Source organism: Arctopsyche grandis, chromosome 13 (assembly GCF_051622035.1).
Source record: "Arctopsyche grandis isolate Sample6627 chromosome 13, ASM5162203v2, whole genome shotgun sequence".
NCBI lineage: Eukaryota > Metazoa > Arthropoda > Insecta > Trichoptera > Hydropsychidae > Arctopsyche > Arctopsyche grandis.
This window is the reverse complement of record NC_135367.1, coordinates 17,324,353-17,347,628: the sequence shown is the minus strand read 5'-3', so window position 1 is coordinate 17,347,628 and position 23,276 is coordinate 17,324,353. Positions and strand designations below refer to the sequence as shown.

General features: G+C 33.9%; 1 protein-coding gene across 2 annotated transcripts in view; it reads right to left on the bottom strand.

Annotated features, from left to right (window-relative positions):
• Positions 1–23,276, bottom strand: part of cv-c (RhoGTPase activating protein) — a 297,593-nt gene that overhangs the window by 156,014 nt on the left and 118,303 nt on the right. The window contains exons 1-3 of one of the 2 annotated variants that reach the window (XM_077445088.1): positions 22,387–22,879; positions 5,582–6,544; positions 3,463–3,631 (exon numbers count right to left, since the gene is read on the bottom strand). In XM_077445088.1, the coding sequence (XP_077301214.1) occupies positions 3,463–3,631; positions 5,582–6,313 (901 nt within the window). In that variant the 5' untranslated portion in view covers positions 6,314–6,544; positions 22,387–22,879. Of the gene's footprint in view, positions 1–3,462; positions 3,632–5,581; positions 6,545–22,386; positions 22,880–23,276 lie in introns of those variants that run through there. The other variant, XM_077445087.1, reaches the window with a different exon arrangement.

The following is a 23,276-nucleotide window of genomic DNA, read 5'->3' as shown; positions in this document are numbered from 1 at the left end:
TCGTACTCACCGAATTGGTTTTTCGATATTGGCCGAGTTTTTAACTCATATAATGTCAGGGGTCGTCAACTAATGACGCGCATCGTATTCGAGCCATTTGTTAGGGGCGCGGTTCGATAATAATTCTACTGTAGTGCGTCGCATGCATGCATATTAATTGGATATTGAATTTCAATTTATTATAAATTGCATTGAAATCAAATAAACTGCTTTCCTTTGGTCATTTTATATATCGTGTCACGATCTTTGGTACTGCGATCAAAATAATTATAATTAAAATTAAGGAAATGAGATGTATATGGTCGCGTCAAAAAAAAACATGCCCTTGGGAAAGTAAATTAAAATCTTTAATTAATTTTAATATTATACATACTTGTATATAAAGTAGCATATAATGTATTCATATAACGTTGTATGCTTAGTATACAACGGGGAAATGTGAATGAATAGAGCAGAGAAAGGGAAGCGATTGAAATGACAAATATCAAGTCACGTGGCCAGAAGAGGAAACTAAAGGTGGATAAGAATAATTATAGAATGGTAATTAAGAAAGTGTAAAAAGTACCACTAGTAAAGTGGCTGGACGACGAGTGTTATTCAGAAGGCGTATGAAAGAAAATATCATACATATGTATATGCCAATGATACTACTTTCATAGTCAACTCCAAAAAATAAATGGCGTATGAAATCAGCTAATACTAAGATATGAGCAGAGCGAAAACTATGATTATAATATTGGATCGACATGGTCGATCTAAATATTTTTTAAATATAATACAATAGTACGACTTTCTAACATATAACTTACCGAGAAAGACGAATTAAATTTAATTCATACATCGAAGACTAATAGGGTACAATTTTCGTCCCGAAAATTGTATCAAAAAGCGCCCCGAAATAATTCACACCATTCTTCAAACCCGCTCCGACAATTACAAACGTAAATTGAAATTTATAAACGCACCCAAAAACCCGACACGCTTCAAATGCAAAAAGGTCGAAATTCGACAAAACCCCAAAAAATACGGGAGGGGTGAGGGGAAATAACACATCGACCTTTTCGAACAACCCCTTTTTTATTTTGCACACAGACCGACCGCCCGGCAGTTTTACGTTAATATTTCACCATAGTTGCTTTTGAAGTACAAACGAATCGAAAATAGCAAACCAACACACGCGTACAACGTATGTATGTACGTATTTGTACGTAAAAATTGAAAAAAAAATCACTTACGATTCGACCCAACAGCAATTCGGTCCTCACTGACTAGGGTTATTAAAGGATGAGGGAAGGGGAGACGAGTTCACAATAAGGACGGGAGGGACGGTGGAACATCACCGAAATAAACTCGTTAAAGTTGTCGTCGACTGCGACTACGCTGTATTTATAAATGTTGATCGTCCGGCCCGTCGGGAAAATCGCTAAAGGGAAAATTATCATGCACCAGCGGACGGGAAACCCTCCATGGGTAGGGTTTTCCACTAGGCGTAGACGGAAATACACCCGCGTCCGGGAAATCGCGAACGAATAAGCTCCTTTCACATCACACGGTCTGTGAAAATTCAATGTGTGTGTGTGTGTGTGTGTGTGTCTATATACATACATACATATGTATGTACGTACAATATGTGTGTATATATGTACATATATATGTATATATACAAATGCATTTTATATATGTAGCTAATACCCTTCCCGAATGGGTTTCGAATACGTATACATGTGATGAAGCTCATTATTTGATGTCCTAATATAAATAATCTAGGTACAATATGCACAAATATATTTATTTATCTAACTAATTTAAAAATACATTCTAAATTACTTTACTCTAAAAGTAAGTACTTATGTACATACGTATTTACATATGTAAGATCAATCGTTTCCTATAATATAGGTATATTTGGTAAAGTGTATAATTTGGTACAGAGTATCATCATCATTATTTACAGTCATTCACCATTCACTGCTGGATGAATGTTGCTCTAACATACTTCCATTCGTTTCTGTTTTGCGCAAATCATCCCACACATATTAGAAAATTTCGTCTATACATCTTCTTCGTGGCATATATTTCATCCTTGTAAATACATTTTCTCGGGTACCATTCCAGCACTTCTTTTGTCCTTCTTTTCGTGCTAAATCCGCATTCGGATGTAGGCGACTGCCATAAACAAAGCGAATAACTTTTCACTTCCAATTAATTATTTTAATAATTTTTATATATTTATTAAATTAAATTATGTTTTTTTTTTTTTTTGAGAAAATAAATATTTTTTTAAATTCAATTTATTTAACTCCTTCAGTCCACTTTTCGACAATTCTTCTAGTTACCCGCCAATTTCCATTTAAATCTCTTCACTCAATCCACTATATCCACTACCCTTTTCACACTTTTCACCCACATATTCCGTTTCCTATCTCTCCTCGTTATTTCGAGCATAAAGCGTTCCATACTTTACGGATATTAGATATACTGAGCGTATATATGTACGTGCTGGACGAGTTTTAATATTTTTTATTCAACGCGTCGAATTCAGATGTTTTTTGTAAGCAACCAAGTTTTTGGCCAGTTATTATTTATAGTTGGTTAGAAATTATTCAATCACTATTTGGTCAGTAAATATTTTTATTGATTTCGTCAAAATGGTCATTTTAAGAAATGATAAATCTCTCATGGATTTCAACTTCAAATAATCATTTTAATATGTTTAATAGAACAACAGCACTCCATATGTCGAAGTATGAATTGTCTAAATAAGTTTATCATTTATTTAATTAAAGTATACATATTCTACGTATTTGACTGAGCGAGAAAAACATTTTAATGATTAATTAAAAATACAGGTCTTTTGTATTGTTATATGTACTTTTCAAAAAAAAAAAAAAACACTTGCAAAGCACTAGTGTTATATCAACATAATTAAAATACAAATCCGAGTGCTACATATTTTTATGAGATATTTATATATTGTAGGAAGTTGGATAAACAAATATAAAATGTAGAAAAAGAGCAAAAATCCTTTCAATTAATTTTAATGGTCACTTGTGCGCGTTTAAAGATACTGCATTTTATAATTTTTCTTTGATTAAAAGTGTCGGAATTCATTAGAGAGAAATTATAAATGACTGAAGCGAGCAACGTTTTATGGTGTTCAATTTAAAACGCAACTGAAATCCCATCACAAACACTTGAATCCTACACGCATGAAAATCGAATACGCGCACCACACAACCATTAAACCAAAATCGAAAACTATAAAACACTATCAACGGTCAAATATCCATTAAAACTCGCGTACAAGGAATAGGCGTATCTTACAACACGCAAGATACTCCCAGCTGATTTACCAACGCCGTACCTCTCATAGCAACCATCATTAGAGTAGACGGCGCTAATTTTACAACACTGACGATGACAATAAATAATAATAACACAAAAAAAAACAAAAAAACTCACCAGTGTTGAAAGCAGAAGAAGAGCACTCGGACATGCAAGTGCAGCTGGACGAACGGGACAAAGGAGGCGTGTTCGGAGTCTGGGTCTCCATATCGCGCATGATGCACTCTTCGGCATCTTGATAGTGCATTTCGTAGGCTTCGGGATCTTTGTTAGGCGTGCAACAGCTCTGAAACGAATATAAAATGTATTTTTCATTTGAATAGATGCCATGCATACATAACGGCAACGAATGCATCCTTGATCTATTAAATCACAATAGTCCTTCGCCGGGAATCGTGTCAGGATCGACTCTTTGTGCCAGAGGGCAACACAACGAACGACGTGTCAAGGATATAAAGTTCACTATCTCCATGACCCAGTTTTCATTTTAATTTACCTGCATGTTGCTGGATAGCATTTGAGGTCCAATTAAATCCTCGTCGACAATTTTACAAGTGTTACATTGTTTGCTGTTTCCATAGATAATGTACTGACGTGAATGAATCAATACGTATATTATTATAATATGTAGAATATTGATGATTAACAATAATTTTAATAAGTCGTTTGATTATGAATGCTAATTAGTTTTAAATAGAATATCACATCAGTCAGAAAATCAATTTTGCTCAAAATTAAAAATATGATAGTTTCATGTATGTAAAATCTAAATGATTTATTGATATTTTCAAAAATTCTAAATTAATTTGATCTAGTTAATAAGATGAGGTTTCATATGAAAAAAACTTTGTATCCAACCCACAAAATCATTGTCAAAACTAATAATAAGAACACACCGAAAAGTGCAGCAATGGTAGTGCTCGTGGTTTCCATTCATAATGGGCGTATTTTAAGTCATTGTCATTGAAAAGTCTCTCCTACATTTCTTCAAATATGGGAATCACCGTTATCGATCATTGTCAATACAATGACAAAATATCACCGAAAACATTCCCGGGGTGAGTTTTTCCAAGGATCGCGATGGCATGAATTAGGCGTGCTAACGCTTTTTTTATTTTGTGCAAAATTATCTAAAAAAAAAAAACACGCCACGTACCACTCTGTGTGTCGGCACCTTAAGTTTTTTCTAGCTTAAAATTATCTCCATCATCACCATCTACACTCTACAACCATTCACCATTGATTGCTGGATGAACGCCTTTCCAAATACGCTTTCATTCCTCTCTGTTTTGAGCAGGTCTCATCAAAGCGCAGACACACATAATCATCCGGCACGACGTGCTTAGACTCCAGCTATGAATGGGCATGTCTTGTGTCATTGATAATTCGTACGATCTTATTATTTTGACAAGTTTCTACATTTAACCTATGTCAATACAAGGAAAATACATATATCATCGAAAACATTCGAAATGGTGAGTTTTAGCCTGGATCACCATAGCATATATCGGGCGTGCTAGCGTTTTTTATGTGTAAAACTATTTAACAAAAAAACACGGGGCGTACCCTTATCCATCTCATCCCACCAATTTTTCTAATTTCATCCACTCACCTTCCTTTGTGGCCTTCCTTGCACCTATTTACATATAATCTTTCGAGTACCATTCAAGCACTTATTTCGTCCATATTTTGTCACCCTTTGTCATTTCACAAACACTTGAAATATGTACATAGTAAGGTAAAAATGTCTTCTTACTGTGTTTTCTTGTCTTCTTACTGTTAAAATTTTATCATTCCGCATACTGTGATTCTAATTTGTGAATGAGCTACATATGTTAAGCAAAACTTTTTTGGTAGGTGAGATGCTATTACCTATAGACACTAATTGTATGTAACGTAACAACCTTGTTATTTTAAACTTCAATTGCTGTAGGTATTGTTGACTTGTCTAATTAATTTAAAACTTTAAATATTCACACTCTCCCTTATATACGGGTACATTCAAACCATATTACTCACGCTCACGTCAATTTGCACCAACTTCTACACATAATGAAGCATTGCAACATACATACGATGAATATGAATACAAATCTGAAAGTATTGCATTGCGGATAGATATTGACACATCTTCGTATAATATAATAATACGTACAGTTTCATCACCGAGCGTTTCCCACGTCTACATACATACATACATAATCGCATACAAAATTTGAGCATTGTTTCTCATTACCTGATGTTGCGCGTAACCCCTGGTGGAAACTGGTCCAGCGTCCGCAGCATCGCTTCCGCTGCGCAAATTCTTGCCACATTCCCAATCGTCGATGGCATTCTTCGACGAGGACTTGTTCGCCTTCGACTTGTGTCCGACGACTGACCCGAAAATCGGATCCGACTCTTCGATGTTCATGGCTTTCGACCAGGTCAAGTAAGCGTTGTTCTGATTCTTGGGCAACGGCTGTGGTGAGTTCGTGAGAGACTTCGACAGAAGAAACTTCCTCCTCGTGAGCAGCACAGCATCTCCACTCCCGTTGCATTTCAACGGCAACTTTGACACTTCAGGCTCAGTACTCCTCCTGTGCTCTATCCTCGGATGTAGAACGAATTCAGGATCAGGCAAAGAAGCCACTTTAGTCAGCACAGCATCGCCTGCAAGTGGATCAGTCAAAGAAGGCACCCTCTCCTTATTCCTTTTTAAGAAATTAGCTAAAGTTGTCTTTGTAGGTGTTGGATTATAGTTCAAGAATGTTTGTAGTCTATTCTGTTGAATAGGAGCTCCATTAGACTTGGCATCTCGATAGTCTGATGGTTTCGAATCTGATACCACCTCCTCGTCAGATTCGAATACATCGTCGTAATCGTGATCCGATCCGGAATCTTCAGCTCCGAAGTAAGGCATCTCGACAGTGCGATCTTTAGAAGACAGATCCAAAATCAATTTAGCGATGTCGTTGAATTTCGCCATAACCTTCTCGTCCAAATCTTCATCTTCATCTTCTTCAGTAACGGCTGCTACTTTTTCATCAGCGGCATAACCATTATGAGATTTGTGGGTCGCTTTTTGATCGCTGTACTCGATCCTGTCTCTCAATTCCACGTCCGAATCAGAGAAGTGTTTGACGCGAAATCCGTTCCTGCATTTGGTGCTCTCCACATCAGCCGCTCTCCATTGGTCGAACACTTCGCCAATCTCTTCCTGAAAAAATGAAATAAAAAGAAAAGTTTAGTCTTTGTATACAGCGGGGTATCATAAAGAAATATCGCACCGCGGTAATAATGCGCTACCGCATCGGCAATAAATTGCCAGTATCAGATTTCAGAGAGTCGAGTGTATTTTCCATGTTCGAGGAGAGACCACAAAAGAGAGACGAGAGTATCAAGCGGAACCTAATTGGCAATTAACCGGTAACATTGACGATGCGACCCACAAACATTCAAAAGCGATAAAAAAAATGCATACAACATCCTAGTACGATTTAAACGGGCGTGGACACATCAAGTGCGGCAAATAAACGGATCAATTTAACGTTACAATTTTAATATTCAAATATTTTAATTTAAAACAAAAGTAAATAAATAAATTCAATAAAAGCTTAATATTAACCATTTTATTGTACGTGAAATGAATATTTAAATTAAAAAAATTGATGGACAAAATTGCTATAAAGCGTGCACATGCGCTCGTTAAAGTGGTCGATGCCACATAAAACGGGATTATTTAAAAATGCAATTTTAAAATAAAACCAGCAGAATAGACTATAATGCTTATAATGGTTAGCATATAATGCTTTGAACAAAGTGGTCACGGGTTCATATCGCACTGGTTTCTGCTGGCCAGACCTTGGATTTATGACTCTAGGTCGATCGTTTCCTATCAGAGTTTGCCGATTTATCTGATTTTCATTGATAAGGTTCCAACAAATTGGCAACCTTGCCCATTTTCAAGGAAATCTTGAGTTAACAGCAATCTCGAATTTCGCTGAATTGTATAAAATGCTAAAAATTTACTAATTTGACCCAAAATATCTCACTGGATGTTAATTGATATTTAATGAATCATTTCACTGAATTGTTTAAAAATGCTGAAAATTTACAAATTTGACCATAGATATGACTCTGTGAATGTTAATTGATATGTATTTACTTTGTATAATACTAATAATACTTGTATCAAATGTATAATGTTTCTAGCCAGGAAGGCGCATTGGGGTTCCTGGTATAAATTAAAAATAAAAGCATTATTTTATTTTATTTTATTTATTGAAAAATCAACAGACAGGATGTACATAGATATGTATAAAAAAACAAATAGTAAATAAATAATATATGTAACATCCGAGTCCAATAATAGATTATCTTACATATGTATATGTATATAAAACCGAAACGGTATGTGTAATCCAATCAATCCAATCCAACCAATCAAAATCGTTTCTGAATTGGTTGGATTGGTCAAAGACGTTTGTGATTGTTCGGTCGTTAAATAATATTATTTTTTTTCGATTCAAATTAATTTAATAAAAAAACAAATAAAGATTTTTTCATGGATTTCATTTCATTTCCATTTAACGAGCGAAGCCGGGTAGCACCACTAGTATTTCATAAATTTTAAATGTTATTGCTTAATTTTAATATATGTAATTATACAATATGAATATACATATGAAATTATGAAGCTCGATGTATTGAATGTGTGAGATTCGTTACGCAATGAAATCAATACAGTTTTAAATAGTCAAATAATGTTGTTAATAATCAATACCTGGAGTCTTGCAGTTGTGATAAATATAATATGAATATTTTAAATTATGATATATTTCTCGTAATCGTGGTTAAAGTGTTTGGAATGATGCGCGATGCGATTTCATACGGATTTATTTACGTAAGGAAAAACAACTGAATGTTTTTTATTTGATTTTTATTTAAAAAAAACCTTATATGTATGATATAATATGAAAACGTGTTTCTTCATATTTTTACATGTAGGATGCCTCCTTCAACATGTTGATTTGCTTATGTCTGTACCGAATTTAACAGCATCTCTGCAATTAAAACTGTAATAAATACATATATACATGTGTACATATATGGGTGAAATGTCAGTGATGTCACAACAACACTAAAAGCCGACATAGTGCCGAATGTAATAATTTCATTTCTTTGCAACAACATGTCAACGTGTTGTCTGAAACGTTTCAACGTGTGATAAGTTAATAAGATTTTAAGAAAATGTAATCTTCGCTACAATAATAATTTAATTTAAATTCGATTTATTTAAATTATGAATGATCTTCTTTATGTCATGCTAACAAGTTGTTTGTATGCTTAGGAATTAAACGGCATGACCTTTAATCTTGAGTGTATATTAGCTATGAAGCTAGATGCGATTTTACATGTGCATATGTAGCTGTTAACTGAATATAAAACAAATGTGTCGCCTCGTTTAACCGATGAGGAACAAGTCGTCGACAGGGAATGCAAATTGCAAAAGGTCACACATAAGCAAGAAAACAAGTCGACGAGAAAAGGAAAGCGTGTCGTCGACAAGGATGTCTTTCGCGACGCACCTCGAGATTTTCCACATGAAAACACACTTTTTTACAAATCGTTCGATGGACAAATACAACCACTATTCACATAATTCATTTCTCTTAATACTATATTTTGAGTAATGCTTTCTCAAAGTGACCATGTCCTTGAAGAAGTACATATATACATATGCACATAGCTTTGATTAAAGATATAGTAAAATTAGAAGGTAAAGAATACATCAAAAATTACTTAATATTTATTGTAGGGGATAAATGGAGGACCGAAGAATGCTTTTGGTGAATAATCTCTTGGAGAAAGGAAGGTTGAAAGGAAGAAAAAAAGAACACGAAAATTAAAAATTTCCTATTTTAAGGACAGGTTTGTATCTACGTATTACATCTATATATCCATTGAGTTCATTGCTTCAGAATCGAGAGAGTGTAGATGAGGTTTCTCAGATATACATATGTACATGTATGATAGTTTACGGTCTCTGTCTTTGGCTCTAATCTACATAGTTCCTACCAATTGGGAGCATTAGGTTATAATTAGCTTGATTTATGACGTAGAGTATATTTGGGGAAGTATTTCTTTAAGTTACTGGTGGTTTGGCGAATATTCCTCAAATTCTTGCAGAATTGAGCTTTAATGTTCTCAGGTAAATAAGATGCAACAGTTTCTTCTCTTCTCCAGTGGTACGACCAATTTGATACTTTTGTCACCTGTTGCAAGGGGCATCAAGCTCCTCAACCAGATTTCTTCTAACTTGGATTTGTTTAATGTAAAATATGCTGATCTGGTTGAGGGATTGCAAAATTGTACAATAAATAGAAATACACAATGTATGTAAATATTAAGAAATGCTTTAAGAATATAAAAGAAAATATATTATAAAGATACTCTTAACATATTATTAAAAATATTAATAAAAGAAGAGAGCGTTTTAAGCGTACCTGCTACTGCCTATTTGATAAAATAGTCCCGAAAAGAAGGAAGCTATTGTGTTTCAATGTGTACAGATAATAGAATATTGGAAAATTCTAATGAAAATATATAGAGTTCGACGTGTTAACAAATCAACCAATCCATCTGTGATTATTCACACAGTTAATAGTGCGAAAAAAATGTGTTAGATCATACCTAAATGTATGCATGGACCAAAAAAAGTTGAATCAATTAGAACATACAATGCGGCACACGCGGAGGCAGTTGAATTAATCGAACAGGTTTTAATTGTCGAGAAGAGATGAACAAAAAACCAAACCAAAAAGAATAATAGACAACGCATATAACTCACTAATGTATCGGAAAGTGCATACGATGCAACGTAAAGTATGACTCAAAATGTATTTATATGATTTTTTTTTGTTTATAAAATTCAATTTAATCGATTAGGTTTTATAACATAGATATGATTGATAGGTGACCTGGAAACGGACACAAAAGCAATTATTAGCGTTACTTTACCGGGTCGTGACCTTTGTGAAGCTGGCCGCGGTGTGGGCGTGGACCTATCCAGTGACAGACGGACAGACGGACAGACTCGTGACTTTTAAGGGTCGTTCGTTATAGAAACCGAGAAAATCACTTAACCATCAAAAGGTTCATACGTATGTATGTATGTATAGGTACGAACAAACTTTCGCCAGCCAACTTTTAAAACAATGCTTGTGTCTATACGGGTCGTCAGACAGTCAACAAAGAACACGAGTAGTTGAAAAAGTGGAAATTCTATCGCTATGTACATATTTTAAGAAAATATTTTCTCGGCTGTAAAATCACAACGTGAATTGATACTTTTAGGCGAAAAATGAAATATTGCCGAAGAGGTACGATGGCTGTGAACGGTTCCAAATGAAAATTCAAATTCCATTAGGAAAAATAATGCAAGAAAAACCATTGAAAAATCAACATTGAAATGGTTTTAATTGAATTGAGACACTTTATATCGTTATACATTTAAAAAATATATACATATTTCATTGTACCGTTTATTTTATCCAGAACTGTATGTCACCGGCTCGGCACAACACAGCATGAAAAAGATTACTTCTATTCATACTGTAGAGCATCGCCCGTTTTCGCCACGTTCATGCTTGTTTTGGACGAGTGCAAAGAAAATTCGTGCCATCGACTCCGTATAGTCACAATATGATATTCATATGCGCTTGGCAGCACATTCGTTCGGTACGGGTGCACTCGCCACTACGACGTGACGTCATGCGTGAATATTTCCACAAAAAACCCAGTTCTGCTTGATACGTTTCGGTGACATGTACTGCCGTATAATATGAATAGATCGTGCCGGTTACTGCTGTTTCGTCTACGCCACGTACATATTACGGAACATACTATGAACGTGTCCATATAGAATGTACATATAGAGTCACAATGTGACGTTTCCGAAAAAATCACATGAGCATTGCAGCATTTTCGTTAGTACGGGTGCACTCGCTACTATGACGTCATACGTGAATATTTCCACAAGTAAACGTATTCTTGTATAATATTAATTGATCGTGTCGGTTGCTGCTGTTACGGACACGTCACATACACATTATAGAACATATGAGTGAAATAAACTAGTGCGGTTTTCGGCTTTGACTATTCAGGTATAAACGAACCTTTAAGGGGTCCGTTTATATTATTTAGCACTGCACGTCATCGGCACAACACTGCACGGAAAAGACTAGTTCTGTTCGTACTACACAGCAACGCTTATTTTCAGTACGTTCTCGCTTGTTTTGGACTAGTGGAAAGAAAAATCAACTTTCATATATATTACAGAGTGCGTCATATCGTCAAATTAATATTGTCACAATATGACGATTCCGAAAATATGCATGAGTATGGCAACACTTTCGTTAGTATTTCTATAAAGAAAACCAGTTCTGCTTGATACGTTTCGGTGACATCTACTGCTGTATAATATGAACATATCGTGCCAGTTGCTGCTGTTACGATACGTCACATTACGGAACATTTGAGTGAAATATATGAAATAATATTTTTCGTACTGTTGAGCTGTGCTGGCATAGCCGAACCGTTATTTTTAATTACGCATAAGTACGAATATCATTATAAGGCTCATAAAAGAGAAAGCTTTATGAATCTGTGTGTAATTTTTCTTAATGGCACCAACTCACTTTCCATTAGACGTTTCAGGTATCTTTTTGGTATAGCATAAAAGCCAACTTATGTATATAGATAATTATATTATAAATATAATTTTGTCATTATAATATTCATATATATATATAATACAATATAAAGACAAAAAGCAACATTAAACATTTTTGGGACTTATTTCTTACTATGGATTTAAAATTTTCGCATACTAAAATTTCACCACATTACATACAGTTAATCAAGTCAAGGCTCGTTGATACTAAACGCTCAGTATATTCCTAACGAAATGGCCATAAATTATAATAATGACAATATGGACCATACGGGCAGTTCAAACAATTCATGTTTTAATAAATTTCGTATGAAAAATGTGAATAACATTAAATTTTCATTATCATTTACTTGAAGGTGATAAATATTTTATATTCGCACGTGTACATAAACACCCTTTCACAATAACGTTCCAAGTTCTAAGCACGTCTACGAGCCATCAAGGGGTTAACTTTAACCATTGAGCAGCTCTCAACCATAACGATTAAACCACTTTGAATAGGACTTTCAACTCCACTCCACTCTTCGCTCGTATTTATTGCGGTCCATTTCACAACCCGTAAATACCGCACGTAAAGTAAATCACAAAATATCATTACACCTTCTCGATTGAAGGCGACCGCCGTCGCTGATTGTGTCGACAATAAATGGATGATTTATCGCATACCCCGTCTTCGGAAATGATATGGACCACCCTGTGGCGGCATTGGTCGCCAACCTTGGCACGAATATTTTCGCGGGCTAAACGTCCGACAGGAAGTCGCAGATTAACACGTTGGCCGCCAGGCTTTCGTTGCTCGCACAGTGAGGCCTCAATTTCACGTTTGACGTTAACGGCGCTAAGCGATGATTAACGCCGCCGGTTCCCTTTTGCGAAATTATCGAACCGAACCCAATAAGGTCGTATGTCTCGTGTAAATTTTACTCGAAATGATACAAAGGCATATCTACTCGTGCGTAAGTAATACACAAAAGGTACCTGGTAATTTCGTTTGCGATTGACTGGTCCTAAATATATGTATGCATGTACATATGTTTTGATTCAGGATTCAACTTTCAAGGGTGTCATTTATGAAAGATTTGTCTGCATACAAGACTCTGATAATATGTCTAGCAATTTCTCAAATAACAACAATTTTCTGTCAGCAATTTACAAATCTTGTTCAGACAATCTTATTTGGGCTCATCGCCGACTTTCAAGGACTCGAAACTTTTTTTTAACAATGAACTTTTCGATATATCTTTAGGTATATACATACATAAACTTAAAGGGTTTTTATAATTATTCTTTTCTATATTATCATTTCATTCTATATTTATTTTATTTTTGCTCTATCTATCTTGATTTTTTTTTCATTTAATTTATATATACATACATATGTACAATGTATGTGTAAGTCAACCCCCTTAGGTCTATCGGCTTTACCACTTCCCCCAGATACATATGTAATCTATGCAATAATCTCTTTGTATGTCTTTGTATGTAAGTATCATTAGTTGGGAACTTCGAAAACAATACAAAAGTTTCTATGACGACAATTAAATTGGTTGAATATTATATTTTTTTCGATTCAAATAAATTTAATAAAAAAAAAAATGAATATTTACTATTAGATTCACCATGTTTACGTTTTTTATATTACAAATACTGAGCGAAGCCGGGTAAAACAGCTAGTAATAAATAAATATGTACCGTGCTCTAGAAATCTCCCTGTTTTAATCGAACAGTCTTACTTACGTATGTGCGAACAGGATACAAGAGGACTCGGTTTAGGAGTAGACACACAGAATTGTACGACACGGCATGCTTACTGGTGACTCCAGGTGTGAATGGGAGTGTTTTATGTCATTTTTAATTCGTACGATCTTATTATTTCAACAAATTTCTACGACATCTTCATATATGTATGGGAATCACCGTTATCGATCACTGTCATACCTATATTTTAATACTATAGTTTAATTATGCAATGTACTACATATTTTGTCATGCCTTTATTCTTTACTTTTTAATTTGTTTTCCTTATATTTATCTTTTTCATTTTTGTAAAAATCTATTATTGGACTCGGGTGTTACATATATTATTTATTTACTTAATGTGTTTTTTATACCTATCTCTGTACATCCTGTCTGTTGATTTTTCAATTAATAAAATAAAATAAAAATATCAATACAAGAAAAATCTCACCGAAAATAATCCAGGTGGTGAGTTTTGACCTAGATTGCTATAGCATAGATTAGGCGTGCTAGTATTTATTTTACGTGTGGAAAACTATTAAAAAAACATTTGCCGTGTACCACTATGTGTACTTGTTCCCTATGACGTAACCTAGTCCACTTACATATAACCTGCTTGCACACACTTAGGCAAGGCTGTGCGTTAAAAATATAGAGATTTCCACGGCACACCTATGATACCAGTATATAATGATGAAATTAAGTTTCTTTTGTCAACATGGGCTAAAATCACATTTGACAAAATAATTTTTAACAAAATAAATTTGTTTCTCGAGAGTAAAGAGATACAGATGGCTATGGGGCGGGTCATGTAACTAGAAGAACGGACGATGGATAGACGAAAGAAGTGCTCGAATGGTGCCAGAGAGAATGTAAAAGGTTGCAAGAAAGCCCGCATTGGAGATAGGTTGATAAAATCAGAACAAAAAAACGCGTGGAATGAGATGGATGTGAGTAGCCAAAAGCAGAGACTGGTAAAACATGTTCAAGAGGCCTTCATCCATCAGTAGATGGCGAATGGCTGTGAACGATTTTGATGATGATATTTCTCGTAGGGTCTGTCATAGCGTGTACGATAAATATCGTAGTCTCGATAAATATCGTAAAAAATCACCTTTAGAGGTTTTATCAGATTAGATTTTCAAATCAATAAATTAAGTTTTGTGAATTTACAAGCTTTTTATTATCTTCACTCTGTTTGTTAGTTTCATGAAATTCCTATCCGTCAAAAATTTGTGATTTGATTTTGAGCTACTTCCACTCCTAATAATATCGTTTTGATATTTTACCGACATACGGAGGATGGCTAACATAGTAAGTAACATGAAGTAAGCTAGTTAGTGTCTGCGATATGAAGCTAGAGTAGTTTAATCATTAACGAACCCATTAATAATTAAATCAGATTTTTTTGTTAGATCGAAACGATGACAGTACCTACATTTTCTGGATGGGTATTACATAGAAATCGATCGATTATAATATTCACAGCGGTAACAGATTATTTACATTGTATCCATTGAAATATATTTCAGTATGATTATAGGGAGAACGTGTGTAAAATTTGATTTGGATAAATCGGAAGGTGTGGCGAAAATGTATTCGACTTGTTTTAACGATCTGTCGGACTTGTTGGTACCAAGTACCGAATCGCATAATACATCAGGGTAATTATTATATTGAGGGGTGGTAGTGCGCAGAATATTATCCCTTTGTGTGCCTTCCCTCGCTTTATGCTAAACGATAAAATGTGTCGTAAAGGGAACAAAGTGCAAAACCGTGTCCGATCGATCCTTTTATTTGGCGCCAAAAGAATGCTTGCGCCGCGTGTAGTAACACAATTCGCGCGAAAGCCTCCACTAAAGCAAACCAGCAGTATTCGAAAAGAAAAATAATTTTTCGATGAACAACAGACTACTTTGACCTTTTTACTTATATTTGTATGTAAGTATTTTTGATAAAAATTTAATAATTATACAACATGTATAGCATTGAAAGATTGCCAATCTTTGTACCACTTAATATTGATAGATTGTGTGTATGTAATGGAATTTTTATATTGATGATGATTTATTTCATTTTATCATTTTATTTTTAAATACTTATTCTTCGGCAAAATTAAAAGTAAAATTTTATTTTTATTTTTGGATTTAAATGTGTCAAAAGTACTATAAATTCTGTTTAATTAATTTTATAGAAATTTTTTATGCAAACTTGCGTGTTAAAATCATCTCTATACAATCAACTGTATATGTATGTACATACATACATATGTACATATATGCACGTATCAATGGCGTGTCGTGACTTTTGAAACAGGCTATAGACATTTTTTTTTTTAATTTTTAAATTATAATAATCTGTCTTGAAGTGATGAGTATAATTTTTAATTTTTGAACAGAAATATCCCATGTAAGTACCTATCTTCAAACTAAAACTAAATCTTATGAATGATTTGTCGACCAATGGATCGAGAATGCAACATTTCAAGGCCTCGGTATTAGTTTCTGCGCGTTTTTTTCCGAGCACTGATTTGTTCCAAAGGAATCGTTTCGTCGGTCGAGTCCATTTTCATATTTATACTCAAGAAGTTCTGTGTGAACATGTGTTATTTTAACAAAAAAAGAGTTCAGAATGATGTTTGATAGACACAAATCAGAATATTCTCAGTAAAAATTTAATGAATGCTTGAAGAAAGGAGAAATTAAAAATGTATTGTTTTCGACCTAACGCATATAAATAATAATTCTCTAGTACCGCGAAGGGAACAGAATTGAGATGTCGAGTCCGTGTAAGCGAACGACGCAGTGGACCATACCATAGCTACCCACTACCATTACATCACGTAGGGCCGATTCGGGATTCTGAATTCTGCTAATTCGATTGAACAATATCAATATGGTCAAAGATGACACGCCACTGGTACGTATGTATGTACATATATACATATATTTTTATTTTGGCAAAAATTTTATATGAAAGAAAATACATATGTATGTACATACATTATTATAGGTTTTTGAGCTCTTTTTCCTATTACGCTGTACATTAACATTAGAATAATATAATACTATGATTACTAACGAAATAAAATAAAATTCTAAAATAGAAAATGATCAGTAGATCAGCAGCTATTAAAATAGATATAAGATGTATTGTGAACATAATTTCGTAATAATAAAAAGCATTTAAAAATCAAAAAAAAATACATACATTATATACATAAGAACAGAATGAATGATAATCTGCCATTTCCGTTTGACCGAATTCGATGAAATTCTTACCATTCTTTCACACTACTTATTGCAGTAAATCTTATTATACATTTTTCCAAGGATATTGTATTTATAGATTCAAAAGCTACATTTATTAGAGTAAAAGTTTTAGAGAAATTGTATCAAATAAATTTTACGTGATTGTACGTTTAACTTATTTTCTATAAAAAATGGGAAAAGAATACAAATAAATATAGTATCATACTCGTCTACAACGGTTCATACATTAAAAAAAAAGATAGATAATAATTTTAAACTAATTTGTTCAAATGCACTTCCATAGAAAATAATTAATGATAAATTGCATTGTTTGTCATTTCATTTATACATAAAATACATAAATAAAGAAAAAATATTCCAAATTAAATATAAGCACTGAATGACATCAAATGACATTCATGTATAAATGACTCATTGATGATAAAATCGTATTAGTTTGTAGCCGGAAGTACACATATGATAACTATCGGTTATGGATGATATGATATATTGCTGTAAAATTGAATCAAGATTTAATATAGACCTTCTATATTTATAACAAATTCATTAAACGAACCGTTAGCTATTTCTCAATAGTTTATTGAACGAATCGTACTATACATTTAGTCTGCCAGACAATTTCCTGCATTCAGAGCAATTCTAACCAGAATCGCATACCAGAAAGCAAGGAAAGAAATTGATCGGAATCGAAGCAAGTGTGATTCCAAGGCAAATCGTTCGCGGGCCACCATATAAAGGATTAATTGAGCCGGCGAAGGTGATGCTGTTGGCAAAGAAAAAGCAATTACAGACATTATATTGAGCTTGCTTGCCAACAAACCGGCCGGCAAGAGGAGCCCGAGGGCCCTTTTCGTCCTCCGAAGGAAACCATTAAGGGAAATCGCTCAACGCTAAACCTCAATTTACATGCGCGACAATGACACAAGGAAGCGGCAAACGGTGCAATCAAATATCCCGAGTCCGAATCCTAAACCGATAAATAATAAATATAATCAGATAGCACATACGGCCAAGTCCAGAATCGAACAAACTCAATTATGAAGTTGGCAAATTCAAACGAATCCCGCGAGATGTTGTCCGATAGTTGCTGGATTAACATATAAAACGCTATCTATCGGCCAATTGGGAATTGGCGATAAGTTGGATAGTCGAAAGTTTCGCTGATGAAGCTTGGCGAATGTACAAGAAGAACACGGGTATAATGATATCAAACAAACCGAAGAACTGGTATATGTACATTGATTACTTGGCAGTGTTCAAAACTACGAACTTGTTTATAATTAACCGGTTGATCTATTTCGACTGTTGTTCTATTTGTTGCTGAATAAACGGTTGCCTTATTAATCTCAATCTATTTTTTTTTATTGTATGGAATAGCGTGTTTGAGTGCAAATATCAATTGAATAATTTATCAACATATAATGATTTAATTATGTTGTTTCACGACTTCTGTAATGCAATCAATATGTACATATATTGATTTAGTAGTGTATAAATACATATATGATAAATTGATTCAATTTTAATGATTATGGAAATTAGAATAGTATTTTCTTGAAAAAGAATAGCTAAGCACAATAAAAAGGCCTATTTCAGATGCAAATATAAATTTTAATATTATTATGAATCAGTGCTATATATTTAAGTACATTATTTTAGTGTCACAATTTAGATTAGTATAAGGGGTGTATTTTCTTCTTCCAAAAATATAAATATAAAAATATTAACAATTTAGTCAATTTTAATACATTTAAATAAACTTAAAGAAGTATTTAACGCTGTATCATCGGCATAACGAAGAGTTATTGGAAACGGAACACGTGCGTGAGAAGTATGACAAGATTAGTTGCAATATTGAAGAGTGTGAAGACATGGAAATATCAATGGTCAGGACACGTAGCTAGAAGAATGAACAAAAGTGGACAAAATGTGTGCTAAAATAGTACCCAAGAGTTTGTAAAAGGGTGAAATGATGGCCGTAAGGAAGATATGTAGACGAAATTAAAAGAATATATGCAGGGTGAGATGGATGAGACAAAACAGAGACGAATGAAAGCGTTTTGGAGAAGCCGTCATCCAGCAGTGGATGGTAAATGACTGAAAAAGATGATTATTATAGCCCAGTTTTAAATCAAGTGCTAAGATGTTACTATGAAAAAAGCTCAGACTCTACTTGAATTTCGACACATGTAAGATAGATTACTTCACAGCTAAGATTTTATTATGAATTATTATTAATTTTGAGTGATAAGACACATTAAATATGTAGGATATAGTACATATGTATTATATCCGAAAAGCATAGAATCGAATTCACCATTAACAATAAATAAATGCAATTCTATCTAAAACTAAATGATTGATATTTCGTATTCAATATACATATCACCCATTGTTGGACGCGAACTTCTTCAATCCTCTTATAATTTTACAACATATGCACATGTGAATCTTATTAGGTATTCAGAATGAGAAAGCCTCTCATCGGTGAGTCATTCATTACATTATATATATGTACATATGTAATTGAATAAATAAATTTTCTTTCTTTTCAAATAATTTCCCGTTCCCGATCAATAGCTTACAATCTAACATTCATATAATGTTTCAAAGGTCTACTCATTAAAATGTCGACTGCAGTTCTAGAACTTCAACTCCGATTTCACTTTAGAGCATATGTATGTATGTATGTATGAATTATATTATAAATTGAATTCTGCAGTAGAACTTCCATACTAAAATGCTCACATATGTACTTAAGAGTTCGTACAAGCGCCAAGAGATTTTATTGAAACAATGAATAGTCATTGAAATTAACATGTCGTAGGTTCGTGACAGGACAGGATAGCATCGTTCCTTTTGTCCTATCCATTCGTCGTAAACAGTTGTCCTCAATAGTTTCCATTGTCACGATCGAGAGCTGAGCAAACAGGCGGTTGACGTGGGCGGCACACACGCCAAGCCGCAGATCAGGTTTATTATTCATTCTCCTCCCGCTGATGATCAGAGTCGAACTGAACTCTAAATAATGCACACACACACACACACGCCCATTTTACTATGGTCAAGGCCGATCAAATGCAAAAAAATTCGCACAAGATTGAAAACATCGAAACACAATAGCCTCAAACGATCGATGCAGTCCGTGCACTTATTATATTACATTATAGTTGCGCATTCAGAATGCGAGATCGCGATTTGCAGTTTTATATGCGAGACATGAATCATATCTCACGAGGGCGCGTTGATCCTTCGCCATATTCATAATCGAGACGAGAAAATAAATTGAAATTCAATGAAATATAACCGTGAGAATATGTGGCGCAATGCAGAATGAGGCTCGTAAAGCAAATATCAGGGTCGATTTTTCGAAGTCTCCGAATGCATAATTAATTCAATATTCATCTGATCATTATATTCGGATTGCTAATTGTAAATAATGGTTTATGAGAGTTCAATCAAATGCTGTAAAGATCCAGTGAGAGCTGATGAGTGGGTGAGTCTTAATTATCACTTACATATATATGATATTTAGATTAGTTTTGGGTCATACTTTAACTTTTCTTTATTTATTTATACAGATATATTATACCAAATTTTATTTTTAAATCTATCTTCAAACATTGCACGTGAGTATTGTAAGTATATTACGAACATCTATAAACAATTATGTTGATGGGGCATCATAGATACATCTATGGACTAATTCGATAGTACATATAATACTAATATTTTGAATAATACGTACATTTTTCAGAATGTTTAGCAATTATGAGTTGCTATAAGCTCGAGTGCTATTTTGGCAGAACCGTTTCAATGAAATCAGATAAATTGGCAAACTCTGATAGGAAACGATCGACATGGAGTCACATATCAAAGGCTAGCAACATCAGGCTAGGGAATGAATCCATGACCACTCAGTTGAAATAATTACACGCTAACCACTGAGCTGTGTTCCTGGTTAGCAGATGAAAAAAAATTTTAATTACTTCGAAGTACACAGTTAAAATATGAGCCCGTTATATTTGAAAGTGGGGATAGTTCAACTTCCAGTTCCAAAAACACTAAATTGTTATCATTTCTTTTAATTCGGTATGTCCAGAAGCTTGGAAAAGCAGAATAAACGTATTACAGACCACCAGTATTTTTAAATATTGTTAAACGCAAAGCATTATATAGGTATATAATGTTTTGCGAGTTTTTTTTCGAAATGAAGAAAACTAGACTTGTGCCACTTTCAATTATAGCGGCTCATATAATACTAATAATTTTGATATTGAAATACTTCTATGAATTTGGTACGATTTTCGATCAAACTTTGATGTTTATAATCAGAATAAATTCAAAGTGCAGCTGAATTTATCTACAGACGATAAGAAGTACTTCAAAATAATTCTAGATTTCAATTTTGAAATGAAATCAACAAGATATGCATTAAATATTGATTCTGTATATAATTTTATCGTCAAAAGCAAAACGTTTTCGAGACGTAAAAGTAAGTGCAATCTAAATTATAGTTGGTTTTGGTATCATATTCGATGTATTCAAACTGACTACATATAATTAACTGAGGTAATTGATGTAACAATGGGATAATTTAGATTACATGATTGACGTGGACCATATAGAGTTGTTTATACAAATATATCTTACATTTCCACACATTCAATCAAAGGAAACGCCTAGATACTTTCAATTGCATCATATAAATGTATCTATGAAGTATAATAATACATATTTATACTCGTAGATACTACGCGTACAAAGTAAACACTATAGCGAACTATGATTTTAATATGAATTAGTAATAAACGGTCCAATTTGCATAATTATATTAAAACAGAGTAAACGTTAGAGAACAAATATTTAAACTATCGTCTAATAACATGGTATATATGATATGAATATCGAGGCATAGTAAACCGAATAAATTAGCCATCCATATGCCCATCAAGTACGCACTCGTCCACGATTGCTTCGAACAACTTAATTAAATTCAAGAAACGGACCCAAAGACATCAATACATATTATTAAAATCACATTTATAGCATTTATACATTCGACACGCACATTTGGCACTTTTCAATAAATACTACATTTATATACACACCCATATTACATAAACAGGCGGTCGACACTTCAAAGCAAAACCTTGAATGCAATAGACGAAATTAATATTTAAAAAAAATCATCCGACCTTATAGTCAAGTTCGTACGATTTACTTTTCAATAGACAGGTGTGCTATATTTGCGAATATTATAGATAAGATAAAATAATAATAAAAAACACGTATAAAATGTCTTTAAGGGCATACCTATGTATATGTAGTAGACTATGAAGAACCGTTCACACACAAAAACACTTCACTACTGAATCGCAACAAAAAAAATGTGATATTTTGCAAATTTTCCCGCACTCGAATCATAATACGAACAATAAAAGAAAAATCGGCGAAAGTTTCACACGAAATTTTGCGCAAAGCACACCACGAAACGTTTAGAAAGCGTCCACTGTAAATCACTGTGGGAAATTTGTCACAATTGACCAATGCGAAGCGTTCACAGTACTTTCGAGATTTTATTATTTTATTAAAAATATACACAGACGGTTAGTCTCAAAGTATTCCGAGGCGGTTTTATCTATCCCGGGAAACTGACGTCACGTTGATAAAATTCCAGGATGTCGAGCTGCCTTTTGGCATGACGTGGACGTTGACAGTTTTCCGATCGGTGGAAATTTGGCGCGAAAAATAAATAACGTGCAGAAATGCGCGAGCGTGCGCGCACGTGCGCGCGCAAATCGCAACTAACCTACGCGCGACGCGCTCGTGCGGCCCATACACACATTAACGATTCGAGTTTGACCTACGCATTTTAAATAAAATTTACTCAGCCGACTTTGGGCAACGGATCTGCCAGAGGCGGACTCGATCTCGAAGATTTGGCCGATCGATAAAAATAAAAAGAACGAAAAATATAATCAAAAAAGTTTATGCAACGCGCCAATAAGCATATTGTGCCGACTACTATATAAGGAAACGCCATTATACGAAGACTTTAGATTTATATGAAAAACTCTATACTATTATATGAATTTATACTACATAATATATATTTTATTTCAAAGAACATTAACACTTGCCTTAACAGATCGCTCCAAAGCGACGAGTGTACTTAAACAAATACAATACAATATACATAAGCA